This window comes from Gasterosteus aculeatus, chromosome 10 (assembly GCF_964276395.1).
Source record: "Gasterosteus aculeatus chromosome 10, fGasAcu3.hap1.1, whole genome shotgun sequence".
Classification (NCBI taxonomy): domain Eukaryota; kingdom Metazoa; phylum Chordata; class Actinopteri; order Perciformes; family Gasterosteidae; genus Gasterosteus; species Gasterosteus aculeatus.
Window position 1 is genome coordinate 11,300,822 of NC_135697.1, and position 18,944 is coordinate 11,319,765.

An 18,944-nucleotide genomic window follows, 5' to 3' on the forward strand; every position below is an offset into this window, starting at 1 on the left:
TGTGCAAGGAAAAAAAAACAGCATATAAAAGGTTAAAAATGGTCAAACACACGAGCTGCGATAAAACCAAAACGTGAACTCAAAACTGCCCCCATAACCACATCACATATTAGACCAGATCCACACTGTAGGTTTTAAACTCAGTTTACGATGCCTGATTAGATCGGTGCAAGTTTATCTGACGACGGGGAGGAAGAATAGCTGCAGCTCGATCACGTAGTCGGTAGGAAAAGTGGTCTCAAACAAAAGCAGTGAGTCACCAAAGCTGTAGTGAGTCATTCCCAGCTCCTCCAGCTCAACCTGATCACGCACAGGGAGACGCAGTAATTAATCTGACAGCGTCCCGCTCGCGGCTCAGCATCATTAGGATGGACGGCAGCGCCGCAGGAAGGGAACCATCGCATCCCGATGGACACTAAAGGCTCTCCTTAAAAGATGGGATAGGAGTTGTAGATTATGCAGTTTATTAATGTAAGCATTACAAATAACAGAGGCCATTATTAGAGTGTTTATTATGTCAATCATTTTTGCTTCAACTTACAGTTCTAACACGATTACTGATTTTCACTAGTGTACTTGACCGTTTGCATTATTTGACGATGTTGAAATTTTCTCTATTAGCTTCAGTTGGTAAATTACAGGATACTGACGGGTGATAAATGACAAGATACACTTCCGGCACACATCATATAAAAGCCCAAACACACAGAGCTAGAAATAAATACAGACTTTGTTCAGAACATTCACATGTACAGTATTTTGTGGAATTTTGTGGAATAGTTGCAAACAAAAGTTGGAGGCCATGTCGAAAACCTTTACTTCATCCCACATCCATTTGACTATGAATCAATCCGCCCTCACGCCATGTTGAAACATGGAGATGACTGAAGCACGGGAGCCTAAAAGCCCTCGTGGTTCACAGGTCAACTACGAACTCATAAGGAATCACTTAAGACGACCCACAAAGTCCAGAAGTCCCCAGAATGAATTCAGAGATAAAGCTCATTCACAAAGACGCCTCCTCAGACGTGACAAGTGGCAAACAAACAAATGCGGCTAGTGCAGATTCACTCTGTATTAACTCTCATTACAGCAATTCATATTTTTTTTCAGAATCATCATTATATTAGATTTATGTAATTCTCAGACAAAAAAAAGAAAAAAAGAAAGCAGAGCGTAGTAAAACAGAACACAACAACAAAGATATCGGCCGCTGGAGAAACTCATAATGAATGATTAAAGTCAACAATAACCCTGATATACCCAATATATTCAATCAAGCTTTAAATTAGATAGTGAAGGTTTATTACACACTACACACTCTTATTGGATCTCTACTTTGGATCTATAGTATTTACCACAAAACTTTACAACATTACGGAACTATAGAATTAAGCAACTCACAAATCAACTTCAATCTCAGACGTTGAGCATCGTGCTTCACTTCACGTTAAAGTTGAACCCTTTTTTTTTTTTGTCGAGATTTGAGATCCGTGTGGTCATCGAAGAGAATGACGCCGTTGAGGTTGCAGACAATTTGCAGTGAAACTTGAGCGGCTCGATGAAAACGTCGACACCGTCAGCGAGCTTGAGAGCGAACGTGTCAGTCGTGTATGTATGTAGCATTTGGCTAACGTTTGAGCTACGCTGTGAAAAAAACAAAAAAAAAAACATTCGACGCAGAATTCCTCTGCTGGAGTGTCCCCGCCGCGGGAGGTGCTCGCCGCGTCTCAGGCTCCGCCCACCGGACTACCTCTTGGGTCGGTCGATGTCGTCGATGGCCGCCAGGAGTTTCTGGCGGGCCTTCTTGTTTATGTGCGAGCCCAGACAAACGTTCACCAGGTTGGCGAGCTGCTTCATGGAGTACTCCTGCACCAAATCATTTAAAAAACATAAGTGTGTTAGCGTCTGTTGGCGTGAGGCTTTCAGGGACATGCAGGGAGTATCATTTTGTAGGAAGTAAAACATTTTTTTAAATCCATGGAATGTGTGGAATTTGAGGATTTATTGCCCCAAAATGGAAGAGAATATGAATAAGTTTGCCTCCTAAATGCCTTCAAACGCCACACACTGCATCTTTAACTCTATACTTTGTGTTTCTGACTCCGCCTCCGCCGTCTCACCCGGTGGTTCTTGATGAACTGCTCCATGTCGTTCTCGGTGAGGTAGTAGGCCTTGATGTAGGTCTCCACAAACTCTTTGTCGGGAATGGGCCGCAGGTCCGTCAGCTTCTCCAGTTTCATGAGGAACTGCTGGAAGTCCAGCTGCATCAGGGCGCGGCCCTCATTGCTGCATTTCTTCACGTTAGCGTAACTGGAGGACAGGACGGATTCACAAGTCATCACAGGTGTTATTGGTCTTTTTTCTGCCGTTTTTAGCTTCCTACTGTGAAGTTATTGTGCATTAAGAAAGGTCTGCAAGATGTGTTTCAGCTTGTCAGATGCCAATTTCCATCACCGTCTGAGTTAAAAGTGAAAATACTGTCAAAGCCTCAGCCATGAAATAAACAAAGACGTGAAGTAATTTAAGTCACGGGAGCAGTCGCAACCCATTAAAATTCAAAACATTCTGTGGAAAACATTTTAGCAATCAAAAAGAATTTGGTAGAAAGGCTGATGAGGAATAACGACATCCATCCATTTTCTTTTGCATAATTTGTGTTGCATGTTATTCAAAGTTTCTTTTATTTTTTGTCTTTTGTCTTTGCATCCGTTTGATTGAATCAGTTTTCAGTTTGCTTTTCTTCGTTTCTTTACGCCGTTTTGTGAATATTTGGACGCACGGGCTTAATGCGTGTGTGTGTTTAAGAGCTGTGAATTCATTGCGACGGTATCGAGAGGCTTGAGTGCCAATGTCTGTCTGCACGTGTTTTATATTAGCTGTGAAACCGGGTTGTTCCACAGAGCTGCCTGTGCCATGTCAGTAAAAGTGTGTGTGGGCTCGAGTACGTGTGTGTGTGTGTGTGTGCGTTTGTGCTGCAGGTGTCTGGCAGAGGGGACCGTTGGCAGGTCAGCGTCTCTGACATTAGTACATTAACACACCACAGACAGGTCGGCTCTCTGGCTCGCACTTCAGCCTCCCTCTCTGCCCGCTTCCAGCTCTCGGCCTCGCCCGCTCTCTGGACACACAAATTGAATAACGGGGCCGAGCGAGTCCCAGACTAATGTGAACATGCCGCTATGGCGTGCCAGAGGAGGCGCGGATGTGTGCTGGAAGGAACATGCTGGCAGATTCGAGCAGACGGCAGAAGTCTGCGAAAGCCGCTTACATTTTGCTGAGCAAACGGCCCGTTTGTCCAAACATGGTCTCTGTTCTCGGTGGGAGAGGGCAGGGCCTTCGCCTCAAACCTTTCAGCACAAACCATTTTCCGTCCGCGCCACTGCAAACACCCCCCCCCACCCACCCCCCCCTCCGCCAACACGAGCCCTGCAACCTGACAAATTGGCTCCTCGGAATCATTTTGGCTTCGACATCAGCCAACTTCTCGTCTCCAGCGAAACGGGAGCGACCGCCTGGTAATTGTCAGCTGTTTTGGCGACCGTGCAGCTGGTCGAACTCAGTGTTTTTAATCCCGCCCCCCGCCCCCAAAAAAATCTACTTCGCACATTCACCCAACAACACACTCTGGCGGGGATGCAAAGTGCTGAGCGAAAGCACACCGAGGAGTTTTGTCACTTTGACACAACCCGCACGTCTTGCATAGCGAGGAAGAAAAGGGTGAAATACATTACAAGGGACGTGTCAAGAGCATTTTACGGCCCGTGTGAGGGGCCCGTGTGGGGCGTTTCGCTGATGCAGAGGTGCCTGGCGAGCGCAGAGTGCTGCCAGTACGGGCAGCGAAGGTGGCAGCAGGCAGCAGGGATTTAAGAGAGCTTTTCTTTGGGGGAAGAACCGTGGTCACAGAGTCTACGGATCTCATTTCCTCTGGTCGACATGGTACTCGACTGCACGCTTTGGAAAGAATTCCCCTTTTTTAATTTTTTTATTTATGATGCCCAAATGTTCAAAACTGAGGGGTGAACAAAGGCGGACCGAAAGAGGAGAGACACGTTCTACTCCTCCTCCATCATTATCACAGCGAAGTGAGGACTCAGAAATGCCATTTGGTTAAGTGTACTAGCTTAGGGACAGAAGACATTTTAAAGCAATAAAAGGCTTTTGTAACAACACATTACAATTCCCCAGGATTCTGAGAAATAAACTACTTTTTAATGACTTTAAAATGCATTTGCTTAGTTGTGTTATTTATCGTGCACACGTGACTTTTATTGCACTTCTGTCCTTTTTTCTCTATTTTTCATGGTCAAAGAAAATTGAGTTGAAAATTAAATTTAAGTAATAACTAATGCTTCAATTAGGTTTGAGCTTTGTGTTTGTAGCTACTTTGTTCCTCCCTTCAGCTTAATATACACGCTGGATCGCTCTCATAAATAAAGATTGCAGACAAACAAACTGCTGCTGACTGAGGCTTTCACTGTACTGATAAACTGCTTCCAATTCTTCTATTTAATGGATTTCGGATGCTGACGTTTGATATAATTGTATCATTATTAAATTATAAATAGATCCATTTATGCAGGTGTGATGTAGAATTTCCATAGTACCATAATTATAAAACATTGGGCAAAAATAATGCACATATTTTGTGGGTATAGAAATGGCTGTTACTCATGTGGGAAAGCACGGTTTGAAAAAAAAAAAAGGAGGACAAATTGCAGTCTGGATTGTGCTCTTGCTCAAGTGCTGTTAACAGGAATAAAGTCCTCAAAGAGAGCAACAAGTTAACTTACGGAAACTAAAATCAGACTGGTCTCGGCTCCCTCAACGGCTCCCAATGCCAATAAATGTTCTTCCCCCTTCATTTGACAGCCTATAAAAGCCCTAACAAATCAATAAGCTCCCTGAAGTCTTTTTTTCCATCAGGTATTGAATATCAATATTGATGCACATTCTGAGCTTCATTACAACTTCAATATTTTCCGTTCGAATAAAAAGACAACCTAGCACATTGTACAATTCAAGTCTCAAACCGCCTTTTTCTGCGGCAAACACGGATGGAAAATATTAAATCTTTTTTCTCTACAGAAGCTTTAACTATAATTCGTAATGACAGAAAGAAGAAAAACAGCTTTGGCAGTCGAATAGGATGATGACGACCTATCAAGCATCCTGTTGATAGGTCGTCCTCACCCTTCTACTAGAGTCCTGTTGGCCAGGCGGATGCAGTGCTCCCACAGCACGTTGGACACAGGCAGCGGGATGCGCACGTGCCTGGAAACGTCCTGCAACCGCTTGTTGAAGTCCTCAAACTCCTGGGAAAGTAGAGGAAAAAGCGCAGGTGAATACATTCAAGAGTCGACAAGAAGTGGAATCTGATGTAACAAAAATGAATTGGATTGTAGATTTGTAGAACATCTATCACATCACATCATAATCTATACACAGACAGACATCAGGGATACGAACTCCCTACTGATACAACTTTCCCAACAGGGAGTGATGAACAAAGTAAAAGTCTGCATGAACAGCGATACGCCCTCATGTCCTCCGACTCTCAGCTACTCTGTGTTCCTGGCTGACATCCAACAGCAGCTCCCCGAACCCACCTCAGACAAGCCCACCAGTGTTATGAAACCACCTCATGCGGCGCGTTGCACAACATCATTATCTACAGTCCAAGGAACAAACTGCATTAGGGGGCTTGATTGATCTGTTTTCATAAATAAAGCGTTTTTTTAATCATTTTTTGATGATATGATGCATCTATTTAGCCTCATTTGTAAAGTATTTAACATGTGTATTATTTTGTATTACACATGAATTTAACAAAGGTGTGATTTATCTCTTTAAAAGGGCTGGTTTGCCTGGTTAATTTAAAAAAATGTCTGTGGAAAAAACGGCTCTATTAACACACCTGAGATTACATTTTTTACACAGAGAGAGAGTTTGGGTCACATGTGGCCTAGAGTTACATGTGCCATGTTTTTACACAAATTGTTTGTAGGCAGAAACGCAACACAGGACAAAGCGATGCCAAACACTTGCTGTGTACCTGCTGCACCCTGAAATGTGCCATTATAGATGATATCATATAATTATGTAGCTGTCTACAGAGAAACAAATTGCCATGCATGCAGAGTGCGCACACGCATAGGGGTTGCGTCTCAGAAGAGGTATGTGGTTTTCTAATTTATTTTACTGCTTTAATTTAACTGTGTCAAGTTAAAAAAAACAAAAAAAACAAGGCCTGATTTTAAAGAATATGTAACTGCCGTTCATTTTGCAGCCAAGAATGAAACGTTAATCATTCACAAACAGCTCCAACACAGTTTCTGGTTGGAGCTGTTTGTCAATGAAGTCATTCTGAGGCTGCCGCATTTTCTTCCCACTTTATATGCAAATCAATGCCATTGTTGAGCGCCACTGATCAACCTGAATTCATGAATAAAATATTCTCCTGTATGCAGTTTAACAAAATGTAGCGCACGCTTTCCAATCAATGCACGCGACACGATCCCGGCGCATTACGAGTGTCTGACAAGGAAGCGGAGGCCTATCGGCACCCGATGAGGACGCTAGTTGTGATGCACTGTGTCAGTCCATCAGCTGGACCACTTAGACACCTTTAGGCATTTCAACCGCGCTAGTGAGAGAGACATGTCCCCAATGTCCCTCCCTTCCCCAGGCCACGTAGCTCATATGTATATGTATATATTCGCAAATGAGTTGCATTAAACCAAAGATCTTTAAGCCAGTGAGGAATACAAAAGCTCCTGGATACACTGGAATTGAATGCGCATACATGTACATACAATTAGCTTTTTCAAGAACATCTCTGTTCTGAACCGGAAACAATTAAAACTCTACTTGGATTTTATTAACTTTATTTAACTATTCAAACAACATCTCTGTTCTGAACTGAAATTTAACCAGCAGCTTTCAAAGACGTGCCGGCGCATACGAGGGGATTTGTCATGGATTTGTTTCTCGTCCGTTCCAGATTTCACTGAGCCTTTCAAACCGCTCAGTCTCTGAACGTCAAAGGTGAGCAAACTAGTGCTGCGTCTCCTTACATCCCGTGCAAAGCGCAGAAGTGGCCGACGTGCATATGGACACATGTTTAGTTGGAAACATCCAATTCAAAAGACAATGTTAGGAATTGAAATGTCTCTGACAAAGCTAAAAACTTCTGCTTTCGACTCCTGACAGCTCCCACACCCTGTTCTGAATCATTCACCCCATCGCGAGGGAGAAATATTTGTGGGTTCTGAGAGTCGTGGGATTTATGTGGAATGAAGAATGATACTTTATGTAAACGGAAGAGATGTTAAAAGGATAAACCCAGGTTGTATTACTCGAGTATAACAAAAACTGAGGAAAAGCCCCAGCTAGACGAAAGCAAATCGGTTAAAGCTGAATATTAAGTGTTCTACTTTTGGTTATTGTGAATAGCACCAGACACGCAGAGCCGCAGAGTGCAGCATATGGTTTGGGTGAGACGAATAAACATTGGGGCAATTCAGAATTGAATATATAAAATTATATAATATAAAATATAGACTATAACAAATAAAACTACATATTCCAACAAGAATATTAGTAGTGTTAGTGTCATAATTTATATTCAGATAAGAAACCGGGTTTGAGGCAGAAATCATGCAGCAATCTTAATAGGAAGGTGATTAAATATTATCTCTAGGAAATGTGAGGAGACCATTTCCATCTTTGAACATAATCTTAATGCAGAGCTGGATTCAAAATGCACTGTGACCAATCAATGTCTTCATATGAGCAACAGATAAAAGGACTGCATGTAAGGGGAAACGGGGCAATCGCAGTAACAGATGTTACGGAGAGTAATGAAGTGACTATTCAGTCTCGCTCCGCTTAACAGAGCATTCCTTGTTTTGGTTTTCTAGAAGGCAACAAGTTCACTGAGTGGAGATTTGAGCTGCTGAACATCCCGATAAATGGCTCCGTGATGGAGGCGGAATATTGGACATACATTGGTTTGCTGGAGTAGTAAATGAACCACTAGAAACATGATCATGCCGTATCTAATACTTCTTTAACGATTCAGCTCTCCACACTTTTCAGCTCAAGCCAACATGACAGCACGTCAAACCCAACCGATGAACAGACGCCTTGCTTGTCAATCACCCACATTACCTTTAACAGGACGTCCACGTACACATTATGCTGCGACATTATTTCCCTAATGTCCCATTTCACGCCAGCCATCAGGAGCAACATTTGTTCGTAGTCGATGGCCTTTGCCGCGACAACCCAGTATATTGGTTTCCGAAGTTCACTGGCCGTCGACACCGTCTGAGAGAAGAGAGAATACACGCGTGTTCGTGAGCGTTATGAATGCAATAAACACAAAATGAGGCAAAGGTCTATTTGATCTTGCTTTGATGGGCATCGATTGCACATTTTTTTTTCCAAGAGTGAACTCATGGGATGTGACATTTACTTGCTGTTTGGGGAAAATAGACCTGTCGCAATTGTTTGTTTCAAATGTCAAGTAGAGCAAAAACACAAACGGGGCGAGGAGGAGCAGCTAGCGAGGTCACGAGGGACGGACCATTGTCTCTTTGGGTGATTCAGTTGTTTAGCGATAGCTACAAATAAACAAGTGAATGCAACTGAAATGTTGTTTTTGTTTGGTTTTTAGAGCATATCAAACAAAAGACACTGTGCATATGTTACACTATGTCGTTGAACAGCGCACAAGGAATTCAAAGACGTGTGTCTGTTAGCATCATATGAAGGATTATCGATCACATAAGAATAGAAATGCTAAAATGTGAAATGATAAAAGCGGGCTCGCCCACATGCTGCCAGTGACAACAGGATTAACAGTTAACGCAATCAAACAGACTCCAGCGAGCAGGTGCATGCCTACTTGGGAATAAAACTGCTGCAGGAAGGGCTTCTTTGCTGCAGGCATCATGGTGTCCAGGTGGGACTGCAGGGACTCAAACTGTTCAGCCAGAAACACCCTGAGAGAAAAAAACGACAACAAATAAATTCATTTGACAGAGTCATTTGTTCGGGAAAAAAACTGTTCAGGCACGACACGTAAAAAAATGAGTGTGTTTTTGTTGTATTACCCAAGAGAGACAGATTAATCAACTAAAGCATTACTTTTGATGGAATTTGGATTAAGGACTGGAATGTAGATCACCTGTTAACGTGGTGATGTGAATGGATATGAAATGCTCATCTGCACGAATGTAATATCTGCTTAATTTCACCAAGATGTCGCACCTCTCCTAAAGGTATTCTTTCATGTATGATTAAATGCACCATTCTCCATTTCGCAGCAATCTGATTTATTCCCTGTGATAATTACACTTACGTTGATAAATAATTGAGTCGAATAGACTCTATTGTTTGTCAGAACAAAAACTATCCTGTAGTCTCTGAATCCAAGTCTCACCTCCCGAAGCAAAGAACCATTTCTATTCATCGAAATCAGGCAGCAGGGAAATATTATTTGTACATCTCAAAAAAAAAGTGAAGCAGAAAAGGTATTACAGGGCGAAACAGAAGCAGGAGAGCGGACAGAAATAATACCCTCATATTCCGCTGTGACTAAACAGAGAGCCTTCGCTGTACGATGGTTTTATAGTTTCACCGTTTCTCCAAATGAAAAGCGATGGAGCAGCATCGGGTTGGGAGTTTAACGAGCAGAGCGAGCCTCACACAGAGATTTCTTTTGGAGCACCAGCAGCCCCACTGATTGAACGGTGCAACGTGGAGAGAAGAAAACCACTCGACCAGACTCGGGCTTTCACATCCGTCCTCTGGAACCACGTTCACCACGGCCGTTCCAGGCATTCCTGTCCGGGATTGAAAACTACCCGGTCGCTGTGGACATCGAGCGCCTGCCTGCGCCCTGGTCAATTGATAAACAGCATACCAACGAGAACATGCGTTTTCTTTCTAAAAGACATATGAAACACTTTATTTTTAAAGCAATAACATAAATAAGGGACTTCTGGTTGACGCTAAACTAAACGCAGCCAGCACCCCATACATCAGAAACGGTTTTTATTGTCTTCATGTGGCAGAGAAAATCAAATTAAGGGCAGCTGGAACAGCTTGTGTTCACCTCTGCAACATGATGCGTGGGAAAGAAGAAGCACACGCTGCTCACGCTTATCTGATCAGGCTTCTACGAACAGGACACATGAACGACAGGAAGACGGGCAACTGACAGAGCGCTCATCCGTCATTTCTGCTCATCACTTTGTTCATAGTTTGAAACGGCGCGTGTTTAAGATGTTAGAGGGCGCACTTCTCAGGGTCCGAGAGTCGTTTCACCGACAGTAGTTTAACCTAATTAAGTATGAGTGTGCGTGGGCGTAATCGGTTGGGATGAAGAGGAGGAGTAACCAGACACGCCGAGCCAGACGAGAAAATGAATTTCAAAAAGCGAGCCACTGATTGCGTGAGTCAGACAAACAAATAACAAATTATGGTGAGAGCGATAAGAATGGTAATAATCCTCTCAGGGCATGCAAGTCGCTGATGGCCAGACCAAATAATCAGCTTCTTTAACTTAAAAACACAAAGAAAAAGCTTTGATGAAACCCGTCTTATTAGGAATAAAGACCAATAATGCTGTGTGTTTTCTTAAAGTGGAACTACATCATGTATTCTAAAAATTGTGGCCTCACAGAGTACTCACAGAGACTCTGTGGCCACCACTCTCTGCGCGAGCCCATAAAGAGTCCCACTGTTGGTGAGGACCACCAGCTGGCTGAGATGGGGGCTCGGCACCTTCTCCTTTCGGTCCTCTGCTGCACCGTGGACGGGTGCGTTCTCCGCCACCGCCTCCTGGAAGACACAAACACAGCGTGTTCATCATATTCGTTACCCTTCGTGTCCCTCGAATGAAGCACGAAATGGTTAAACGTGTGTGGTGTTTGCATTGGATATAATACTTGTATAAATACTAAATGACTTGTAACCATCAGTGTGGTTTCTGTGCAGGAGCATCGTCCCACTGTCACTTTCCCGGCAGAGCAGACAAAGTGTAGATGTAAGCATGATCTGAAATCCAAAATCAACCTGGTGGAACTCGGTTACATTCAAAGCACACACACACACACTCAAAAATTCTGCTGACAGAACACTGAACCGCAAGCATTTATCTTCCATTTGATATATTCCTCCTCTCCTCCAGAAACCCAACCGTGCCTTCATTTTTAAAACAAATGAAATAGAAAAGGAAACATTTTCCACCTAAATCCCTCCCTAACCATCACAATAATCTATATCTGAATACTAAGCCACTGATATTCCATTCAGGAGGTCAGGTCATAATGTTTAATGTAACGCGGTGATGAATCACATTGGCATGTTGCTGCAGAGCTCCACCAAACCGCCTCTGGGAGATCAATAGCAATCACACAGGTAACGACGGAATGGGAGCCGTTGATGCTCCACCGTCCTGCCACACACATGCTGCACTTTGGAACGTTGTGCTTAAGCACCATCTTTCCAGACAACCAGTGGGTCGGCTGAACAAAGGAGAGCATTGTGTACAAGTAAAAGCACGGCAACAGGCCGCCGTGTCACCGGTTTCTCATCGGTGAAAGCCAGAGATAGAAGCTGAAGGTTGGTAGAACATCTGTTATCTCTCTGCATTAAATCAAATAAACTTTATCGGTCTGAAATAACATTTAGAAGATTAACAAACTTGTTCTCGACACGTATGCATCCAGAATTAAAAGGCCTGCTGCTGCGGAGCATTTGCAGAATGTCATATTGACACCGATGCGTCTTTTGTTTCCTTAAAACAATGCGTTTGATTTAGTACTTTTTAAGGACTTGCACATGGGAAGGAACTGCATTTAACATGATGAACATTAACGTAATGGCAAAGCGCCGTTATCTACGTGGAGATGTGGCTGAGTAATGCCTCCCTGGGCAGAGAACGGCGTCGCTGTGCCTCCGTGAGTGTTCTCAGAGTTCAAACTTGCTTTGGTGACGTGGTGCACCGCCGGCTAGGGATCACCGACATGTTGACAAAACGTAGAGGCGGAGGAAACGCTCCCACACCCGCATGAGAATCCATCTCTCTGATATTAGCAATAACATCGCTTAATGAATTAGTTAATGAATGAATGGGTTTTACTGTACTTCCGCCAGTCTTAAGATGAATGTGTTCACATTTTCATTAACTTGAACGCATTAAAGAGAAAACAATATTAGCTAGGTCACTGATGCTACAAAAGGATCGATGAAGAAAGTCCTCAACACGTCACAGCTCATGAAGACGACTAACGAGGCGGCTTTGGAGTTAATACAGAAAGGCACACTTTCAATTATAATTCAGGATTTGGACCGTGATAAAAGCGCTGAGCGGCAGGAGCCGGTGGCCATTTGTATAGATGACGTATCAGTGGTGGTGAAACTGTTGTTACTACGTTGGACGTATCAGAAGAAAGTGGTGCGACACTGTGGTCAAAACACTGGGACACGAACCCGATGCACCTCAGGGGAGAAAGCAAAAACTAATGCAATTCATGTAACTCCCTTCAGTTTAATGAAATGGTTGGTATGAAAACCTTCCCCCCCCCCCATTTTTAATTCCTCTTCTCTTTCTAAAAATGCAGCGTGCCACTTTTTAATTTTGCTGTATCATTCTGACTTTAATTGATTGATGGAAAGTCACATTGATGTATTCTCCTTTGAATGAACCGTGTCGATTTCCCTTTGGCTGCATTAGTCTGACATTACAGAAAAGTCTAGTTTGGTCTATTTTTAATCTCTCTGCATGAGGCTCGACCTTTCTTTGACTGTGCCCCTGCAGCATAAACACTCGGTGCAAAAAAATATACGGATAAGAAACCTACTGAAAGACTGCCGGGAGAAACGTCGGTTTGCTTTTCCGACAGATTTTGCCTCTGCGGGGATCCTTCGCGTGGAGGCGAGGACTAGACTGAATACAAAAAGGTACTATAAAAAGAAAGAAACACTAAAAACACTACCATGCATATGGGATTATTTTCCAATTCTGAAGCAGGAAACACATTTAAGAGGTGCGTCAAGTTTTGGCAGCTTGTGGCAACCTCGACAGGAATTTACATTTTACGTGTTTGAGGTGACATGCACATGCAGCGGCATCGACTATAGTTTCATGCTCAAAAAGACAAACATTAGATCATGAAAAAACATCTTTTCCCGCTGTTGTCGGCCTTCGATGACCCGGAGAATTTTATTTCCTTTGAACAAACACGCAGACCTGGTACGCTAAGCGTAATGGTCATTTGAATGCAGTGAATGTAGTAATGCTCAGGCGAGGAAGCTTGTTTCTTATAAAAAGAGCAATTATACTTCTTTGCTTAGTGAAAATCAATAAAATTGAATTAAATTGGCTTTGTATATAAAGACATCAAGTCTCACATCTTCATAGCAGACCGTCCGTTAACACATTCTGTGAGTTCTTTATTCGCCGTCCTCGATGATAACATTGATGCAGACACTCAGCCTCGGCGTGTAACGCATTGCCAGGATCGTGAAAAACAAATGCCACACTGTGCAGATTAAATGACAGTTATAGATTCTTTTCTTTTTAAGTCATACAAGGGCCAGAAAAAAAAGTGGATGAGGCAAATCTTTCCATATGAAGACGCACTGTGAAGAGGTCATACATCATTTGATTTACACACTGCCCCTGCTGAATACATTACAAAAGGAGTTTCTCCGCTGTTCTCCCGAGATGAATAGGATTTTCTTCATTGTGTCGTATTCAAGTGTCGTATATAATGTTAGCCGATACAGCCTGAAGAATGCAGTGTCTATATGGGGTAGTTTAGTGGGTATGGTGTGATACTGTATACAGAATATCAGCACTGAGCAACTGGCAGTTGAGTCATGGACAGAAAACTAATCGGCATTGACAAAGAAAATCCCCAAACAGTCTTTGGTTTTACTTCTCAGGTGAGAGAATATGCTAAACTCAACGTCTTTGAGGGTCTTTCATTGCTTCGGTTTGTGTTTTTACCTTGCAAATACCTTGAGTATCTCTTAAAGTGCCAGACAAATAGCATTATTATTAATATTTATTATCATGTGCGCCAAAACACTCCAATGAAATGCTCCCAAATGGCATTCGTTGCTTTCCCAGAGAGGTCTCGGATAGTCCGAGCCGAACGCTCAACACACACTCGTCACTCAGCAGGTACTCGCCAATCACTTTTCAGGAGGAAATTTTACGAAACACATTTCTCGGCTTGATTTCTATACAGCTATATTTCACTTTGGCAGGTGAGGGGAAGGGAAATGTGCCTGATTTCATTTGTCGCTGCGAGGACAATAACCTTGTCGTTACGGTGCAAACCATCATCAACTATTGACGGAGTTTAATGGAGAAAAAGAACCCGGGGCAGCGAGTGATCTTTGTCTTCGTTGCAGAAATGAGCATGCATCAGTGCAGTGAGCCATGGAAAATGATTGTATGGAAAGACTCTTCTCATAAGACCTGGACCATTTCGTTTCTATAAGCATCTACTTTTAAGCTGCTTCCACATCAGAGAACCGAAGAGGTACGGATTTCACGTCTGCTCAAGTCACACCGTCATTGCACAAGAGCTGTTAAATGTGTTGGGAGTACGAGAGCTCTGATTATCATGATGAGAAGCTCAGTCGGAATATTTTCATCTGACAGTTTAAGAGTCATCAACCCAGTTACGCGAGTTATTTAATCAGGACGGAGGTGGAGTTTCTCGTGCAACCACACAAATTTGCCCTAATTTAGATTGTTTAACACAAAAGTAATGACAGAAAGTAGAAAAAATTTGAACCAACCAACCATTTTTTTATAGAATTAAAGATCTGAATAGTTTCCTCAATGAGGCAAAGTGTAGGGACACAAATTATTTTAATATTAATTTTCCCTCCGTCCCCTTAGACTTTACAGGCCCAGGTTCACGAAAGCTTGGCTCCTTCTCATTGTATTGGAGAAAAGGTAATATCTGTAGGAGTGAGAATCCTGTTTTATTTGAATTTATGTAACAAAATGGGGCCAAAAAAGTGATATTTCTGACGCTGCTGCTCAGATGGAAGAGGACCTTGAGTTAATGAACCATTTCAAACCCTTTGCTAAACAATGAAGAAAAAAATCCTCCTGTGAGAAATAAATGATTCATATTTTGCAGGAGCACTCTTGGATAACACTTAACAAAAGATTCGGCCTGAGCATATTAAGAGTGATTCAAACCTTTGACTAGAAAGATGTCAATATACATCTGTCACAAATACAACTAAAGGCCACGACACCGACTTCCGTTTCCCCTCAGAGTGGCGTGTAGAATACACCGACTCACACTGAAGTGACATGTGAACACACAACCACACACTGAATCGGAAATGCTCCAAGCTAACAAGCTAACGCCAGGAAACTGTATATTTTAGCGGAAAATGAATTGTAAACACATGAATTACAGCCAGTGTGTTCTTGCCTTATTACTTTTTCTTTTTTTGTACTAAGCCGTTTATCATTTCTGCACAATTCACTTGTACCCACTTAATCCTGGCGAGAGGCCATGGTTGAAAACCAGATGGCTCCATCTCCACCAAAAAGACTTCTACGTGCTTTCTGTTGCATTCGTCCTGCAGCCACGAGCCCCGGTTAAGGTCAAGCGATTACCGCTTTGTTCCTTTGTCATTTCTTGCAGTTTCTACACGTAAAGATGGAACGTTTGTTTGGAAGATGTCAGCGCAACTGCATTCATTCCAAATTTAATGAGGGATTTTGGAGAGCAGAACCACCCGAAAGTACTACTCAACTAAAACAAAGTACTCGAGCAAGAAGAGCCTGTGTGCGCTAACGTCAACTTCAATGTCCTTGAGGGTGTTTGTATACCGTTTGTATACCGTTTGTATACCGTTTGTATACCGCCGACGGTCGGAAGGGAAAACAAGTTGTTTGAATGCGAGGTATATATCTGCCGAAATAGTTTCCCCATGTGGACCAACAGCCCCGTTGAGTATGAAGACATCAGGCATCAAAGCCGGGCAGCTTATATACACTTGTGTAATGATCAGAAATTAAAGCCTGGAATTCTCAATAAACAGAAAACATATAAAAAATGATCATCCAGGGAGGGATTTGAAAACAGATGAGAGCAAAGCTTTGAAAAAAAAAGGATAAAGCGAGAGCTTGATGACTATCAATCACCCACTATTTTTTCCTCCAACAGATCAAAGACGAGAAGCTTCGATTAAAAAAATGGTTCTTAATGAGGCTGGACGATGAAAAGAGATGTAAGCGTCTGTGGGTATATGTAGAATAATGTGCGTGTGGTAGGACTAATGAGACTCTTCAGGGCTTAATGGTATTCATATGGGACATGCGATCTCGCTCTCATAATGCCTCAGGGAGGAAGTGACACTGAAGCTCCGTATCGATCAGAGTGAAGAGTGCAGCGTTTCAGATCCGCCGGGAAAACACACCAAACCTCCGAAGCACATTTGCGCCTTCACACGGGCCCCCGACTTTCAACTTAAGAACACTTAACGACTACTATAGCGAGGAGCGACTGTTTCCTTCATCGCAGCCACAGTTTGCATTGCGCACCACGAGGGTTAGATCAAAGTGCCAAGTCAGGCTCACCGTTGCTGCGGCATCTATTTCCTTACTGGATTTTCCTGCGCGTCCACTGGGTGATTTGTAGTGAGAAGCTACATTCTGGTTGTTTTGAGGTGGGAAAGGGAGGCCTGAGCAACGTCCATTGGATCCGTCAATTAACTTTAAAATAGTAGCCAGGATATTGCAACATCACAGTCGTGGCCTTTAAAAAAAAAAAAAACATTGAACATCTTTAAAACTTCCAATGTTATTCCCCAGCAAATGTAAATAAACAACTCTTGAGAGCTTGATAATAACGTAATCGCCCGGCCACGAAGGGAGCTTCCAGCAGGGGAGTTGAAAAGTGATCTCTGAATTGAAGGGTCTCACTCTGTCTTGATTGACTGCTTACTCCTCTCAGATCCATTCTGTAGAGATTTATGGGCGAATCGAGTGGACCGGCTGCCAGGCAATTACTGTCAAGTGGATCCAATTGCACCTCTTTGTCACTCTAATACTAGAAATTGGGTTCTCATTAGATGGATGTCAAACGGAATTAAGGCCTTCATTTATTTTACAAGACACCGCCCGCCACCCCCACCCTTCTTTTCCCCAAAGCTGCTGGTCCGAACAACTGCTTCGGGATGACAACAGCTATGACACAAGGAGCGAACCGGAAATACAGCCAACCACCTAAACTGTAGTTTGGATCCAGAGAGTCAGGACTCATTTCATGCATTTGACATTTGTGTAAAATTGCTAAAATGAACGTGATGAATTATTGCGTTAATGGGGGGGGGGGGGTTCTAAGTCACGGTGACCTTTGAAAAGCCAATCACTTATTCCTTGAGTGGAGGGGGATGAGGTCTTCCCCTCAAAAGTGTTCCTGAGATCTTTTGTTGGCGAGACGGAGAGACAGACACCCTGAAAACCAAAGCGCTCACTTGACATAACTGAGATGAATGTATAAAGAAAAAAAAAAGAACCAAACGGAAGAGGATGAAAGGAAAGGGCTCATATTCAAAGTGAGTTACAGTATCCGTGGGGATCAACTGTCCGCAGGTTAGGGTAAGAGAAGTGTCCATACGTGTGATATCCTGAGGAATATTGCGTAGACATTCCCACCACGGAGCATGAATGTGATCCATGATAACTGTCAAACAGCAGATCCCCACCGGTGTGTCACACCGTTTGCCTGAGAGAGAGACAGCAGGCCACAAAAAAAAGCCTTTCTAGACAGCGATGGTGATGTGTGTGTGTGTTTCTGTGACATTAGTCAGGGCCTCTCATGAGTGTGTGTGTGTGTGTGTGTCAGTCCCAAAGACCACAACAGATGCTCAGGGATTATCACTCTGCCGCTAACAGGAAAAGAGCGTGGAAAGCGCATCGGAGAGACGTAGTAACCAACCAACGTCTCTATCTTTTGTGTCTTCCTGTCTGGGAGAGTGTGTGTGTGTGTGTGTTTTGTGTGCATCTTAGCAAGACTCCTCGCTGCCAGACGTCTGCTGCCAACAAAGAAATTACCCGGCTTCTCGTTACGGTTCCGTTGCCAGGCGTGAAAATAGGCAGAAAAACTCCCATTCTAAGAAGAGGCAGACGTTTGCACACACGAAAACACACGGCAGCAAAAGTGCAGGGTGACTCCGTCTGCGGTGGGGCTGGAAACAGGATCCTATCCTAATGCGCGGAGCGGATAGCGAACGCTGAAATAAGAGCCAGAAGCTTCGGTAAACTGGGAGCAGAGAGGACACAGCTGATAAGATGTGACAAGCAGGTTAAAAAAAAACACACACAGGAAAGACAACAAGTAAGAAAGAATAAAGCGAGAGCGAAGGAGTTGGAAAAAGCAGTGAGAAAAGTAGAGCGGCTGATTGAAAGAATAAACACCGTCGGCCACAACTGCCGCAGGTTGAACATTCCGGCAGCGCCAATATGGCCGCAGACGGGATTGACAGCTCCATTCTCATCCGCCGCGGTCATGTGACCGTGATATTGCTCAGCGCTCGGGCCCAAAGACTGTGAATTGCACTGTAGGTGAATCAATATTTTACAGCCGATTCCTCTGGAGTGAAAACAATTTGGTTGCTTCACGTCGAGGTTAAGGCTTCACGTCTGAAATAGAAAACGTCAGCGCGCGGGATTAAACGCCGCGCCACAAGTGTTTGAGGGGAAACGAATATACGAGCCGGTCAATTACCGCTCTGCCACTGTGAGAAGTTTCTGCCCGACCTCGCCACCTTGCAAAATCACTCAGACTCAAAACGCACAATATTCAAAGTCAAAAGGGAGCGAATTCGAAAATGAGAACTGTCTTTCAGAGTGCTAATCAAGAACGCCGGCGGCAGAGACGGTAGAA

The 18,944-nt window shown here is 43.4% G+C and overlaps 1 protein-coding gene across 2 annotated transcripts in view; it reads right to left on the reverse strand.

Moving 5' to 3' along the window:
- Positions 1-495: 495 nt before the first annotated feature.
- Positions 496-18,944, reverse strand: part of vps50 (VPS50 EARP/GARPII complex subunit) — a 67,839-nt gene continuing 49,390 nt past the window's right edge. For both annotated transcript variants that reach the window (XM_040188507.2, XM_040188506.2), the window contains 6 exons: positions 10,700-10,848; positions 8,909-9,005; positions 8,170-8,328; positions 5,191-5,312; positions 2,124-2,313; positions 496-1,869 (listed from right to left, as the gene is read on the reverse strand). In XM_040188507.2, coding sequence (XP_040044441.1) covers positions 1,750-1,869; positions 2,124-2,313; positions 5,191-5,312; positions 8,170-8,328; positions 8,909-9,005; positions 10,700-10,848 — 837 coding nt within the window. In that variant the 3' untranslated portion in view covers positions 496-1,749. The remainder of the gene's footprint in view (positions 1,870-2,123; positions 2,314-5,190; positions 5,313-8,169; positions 8,329-8,908; positions 9,006-10,699; positions 10,849-18,944) is intronic.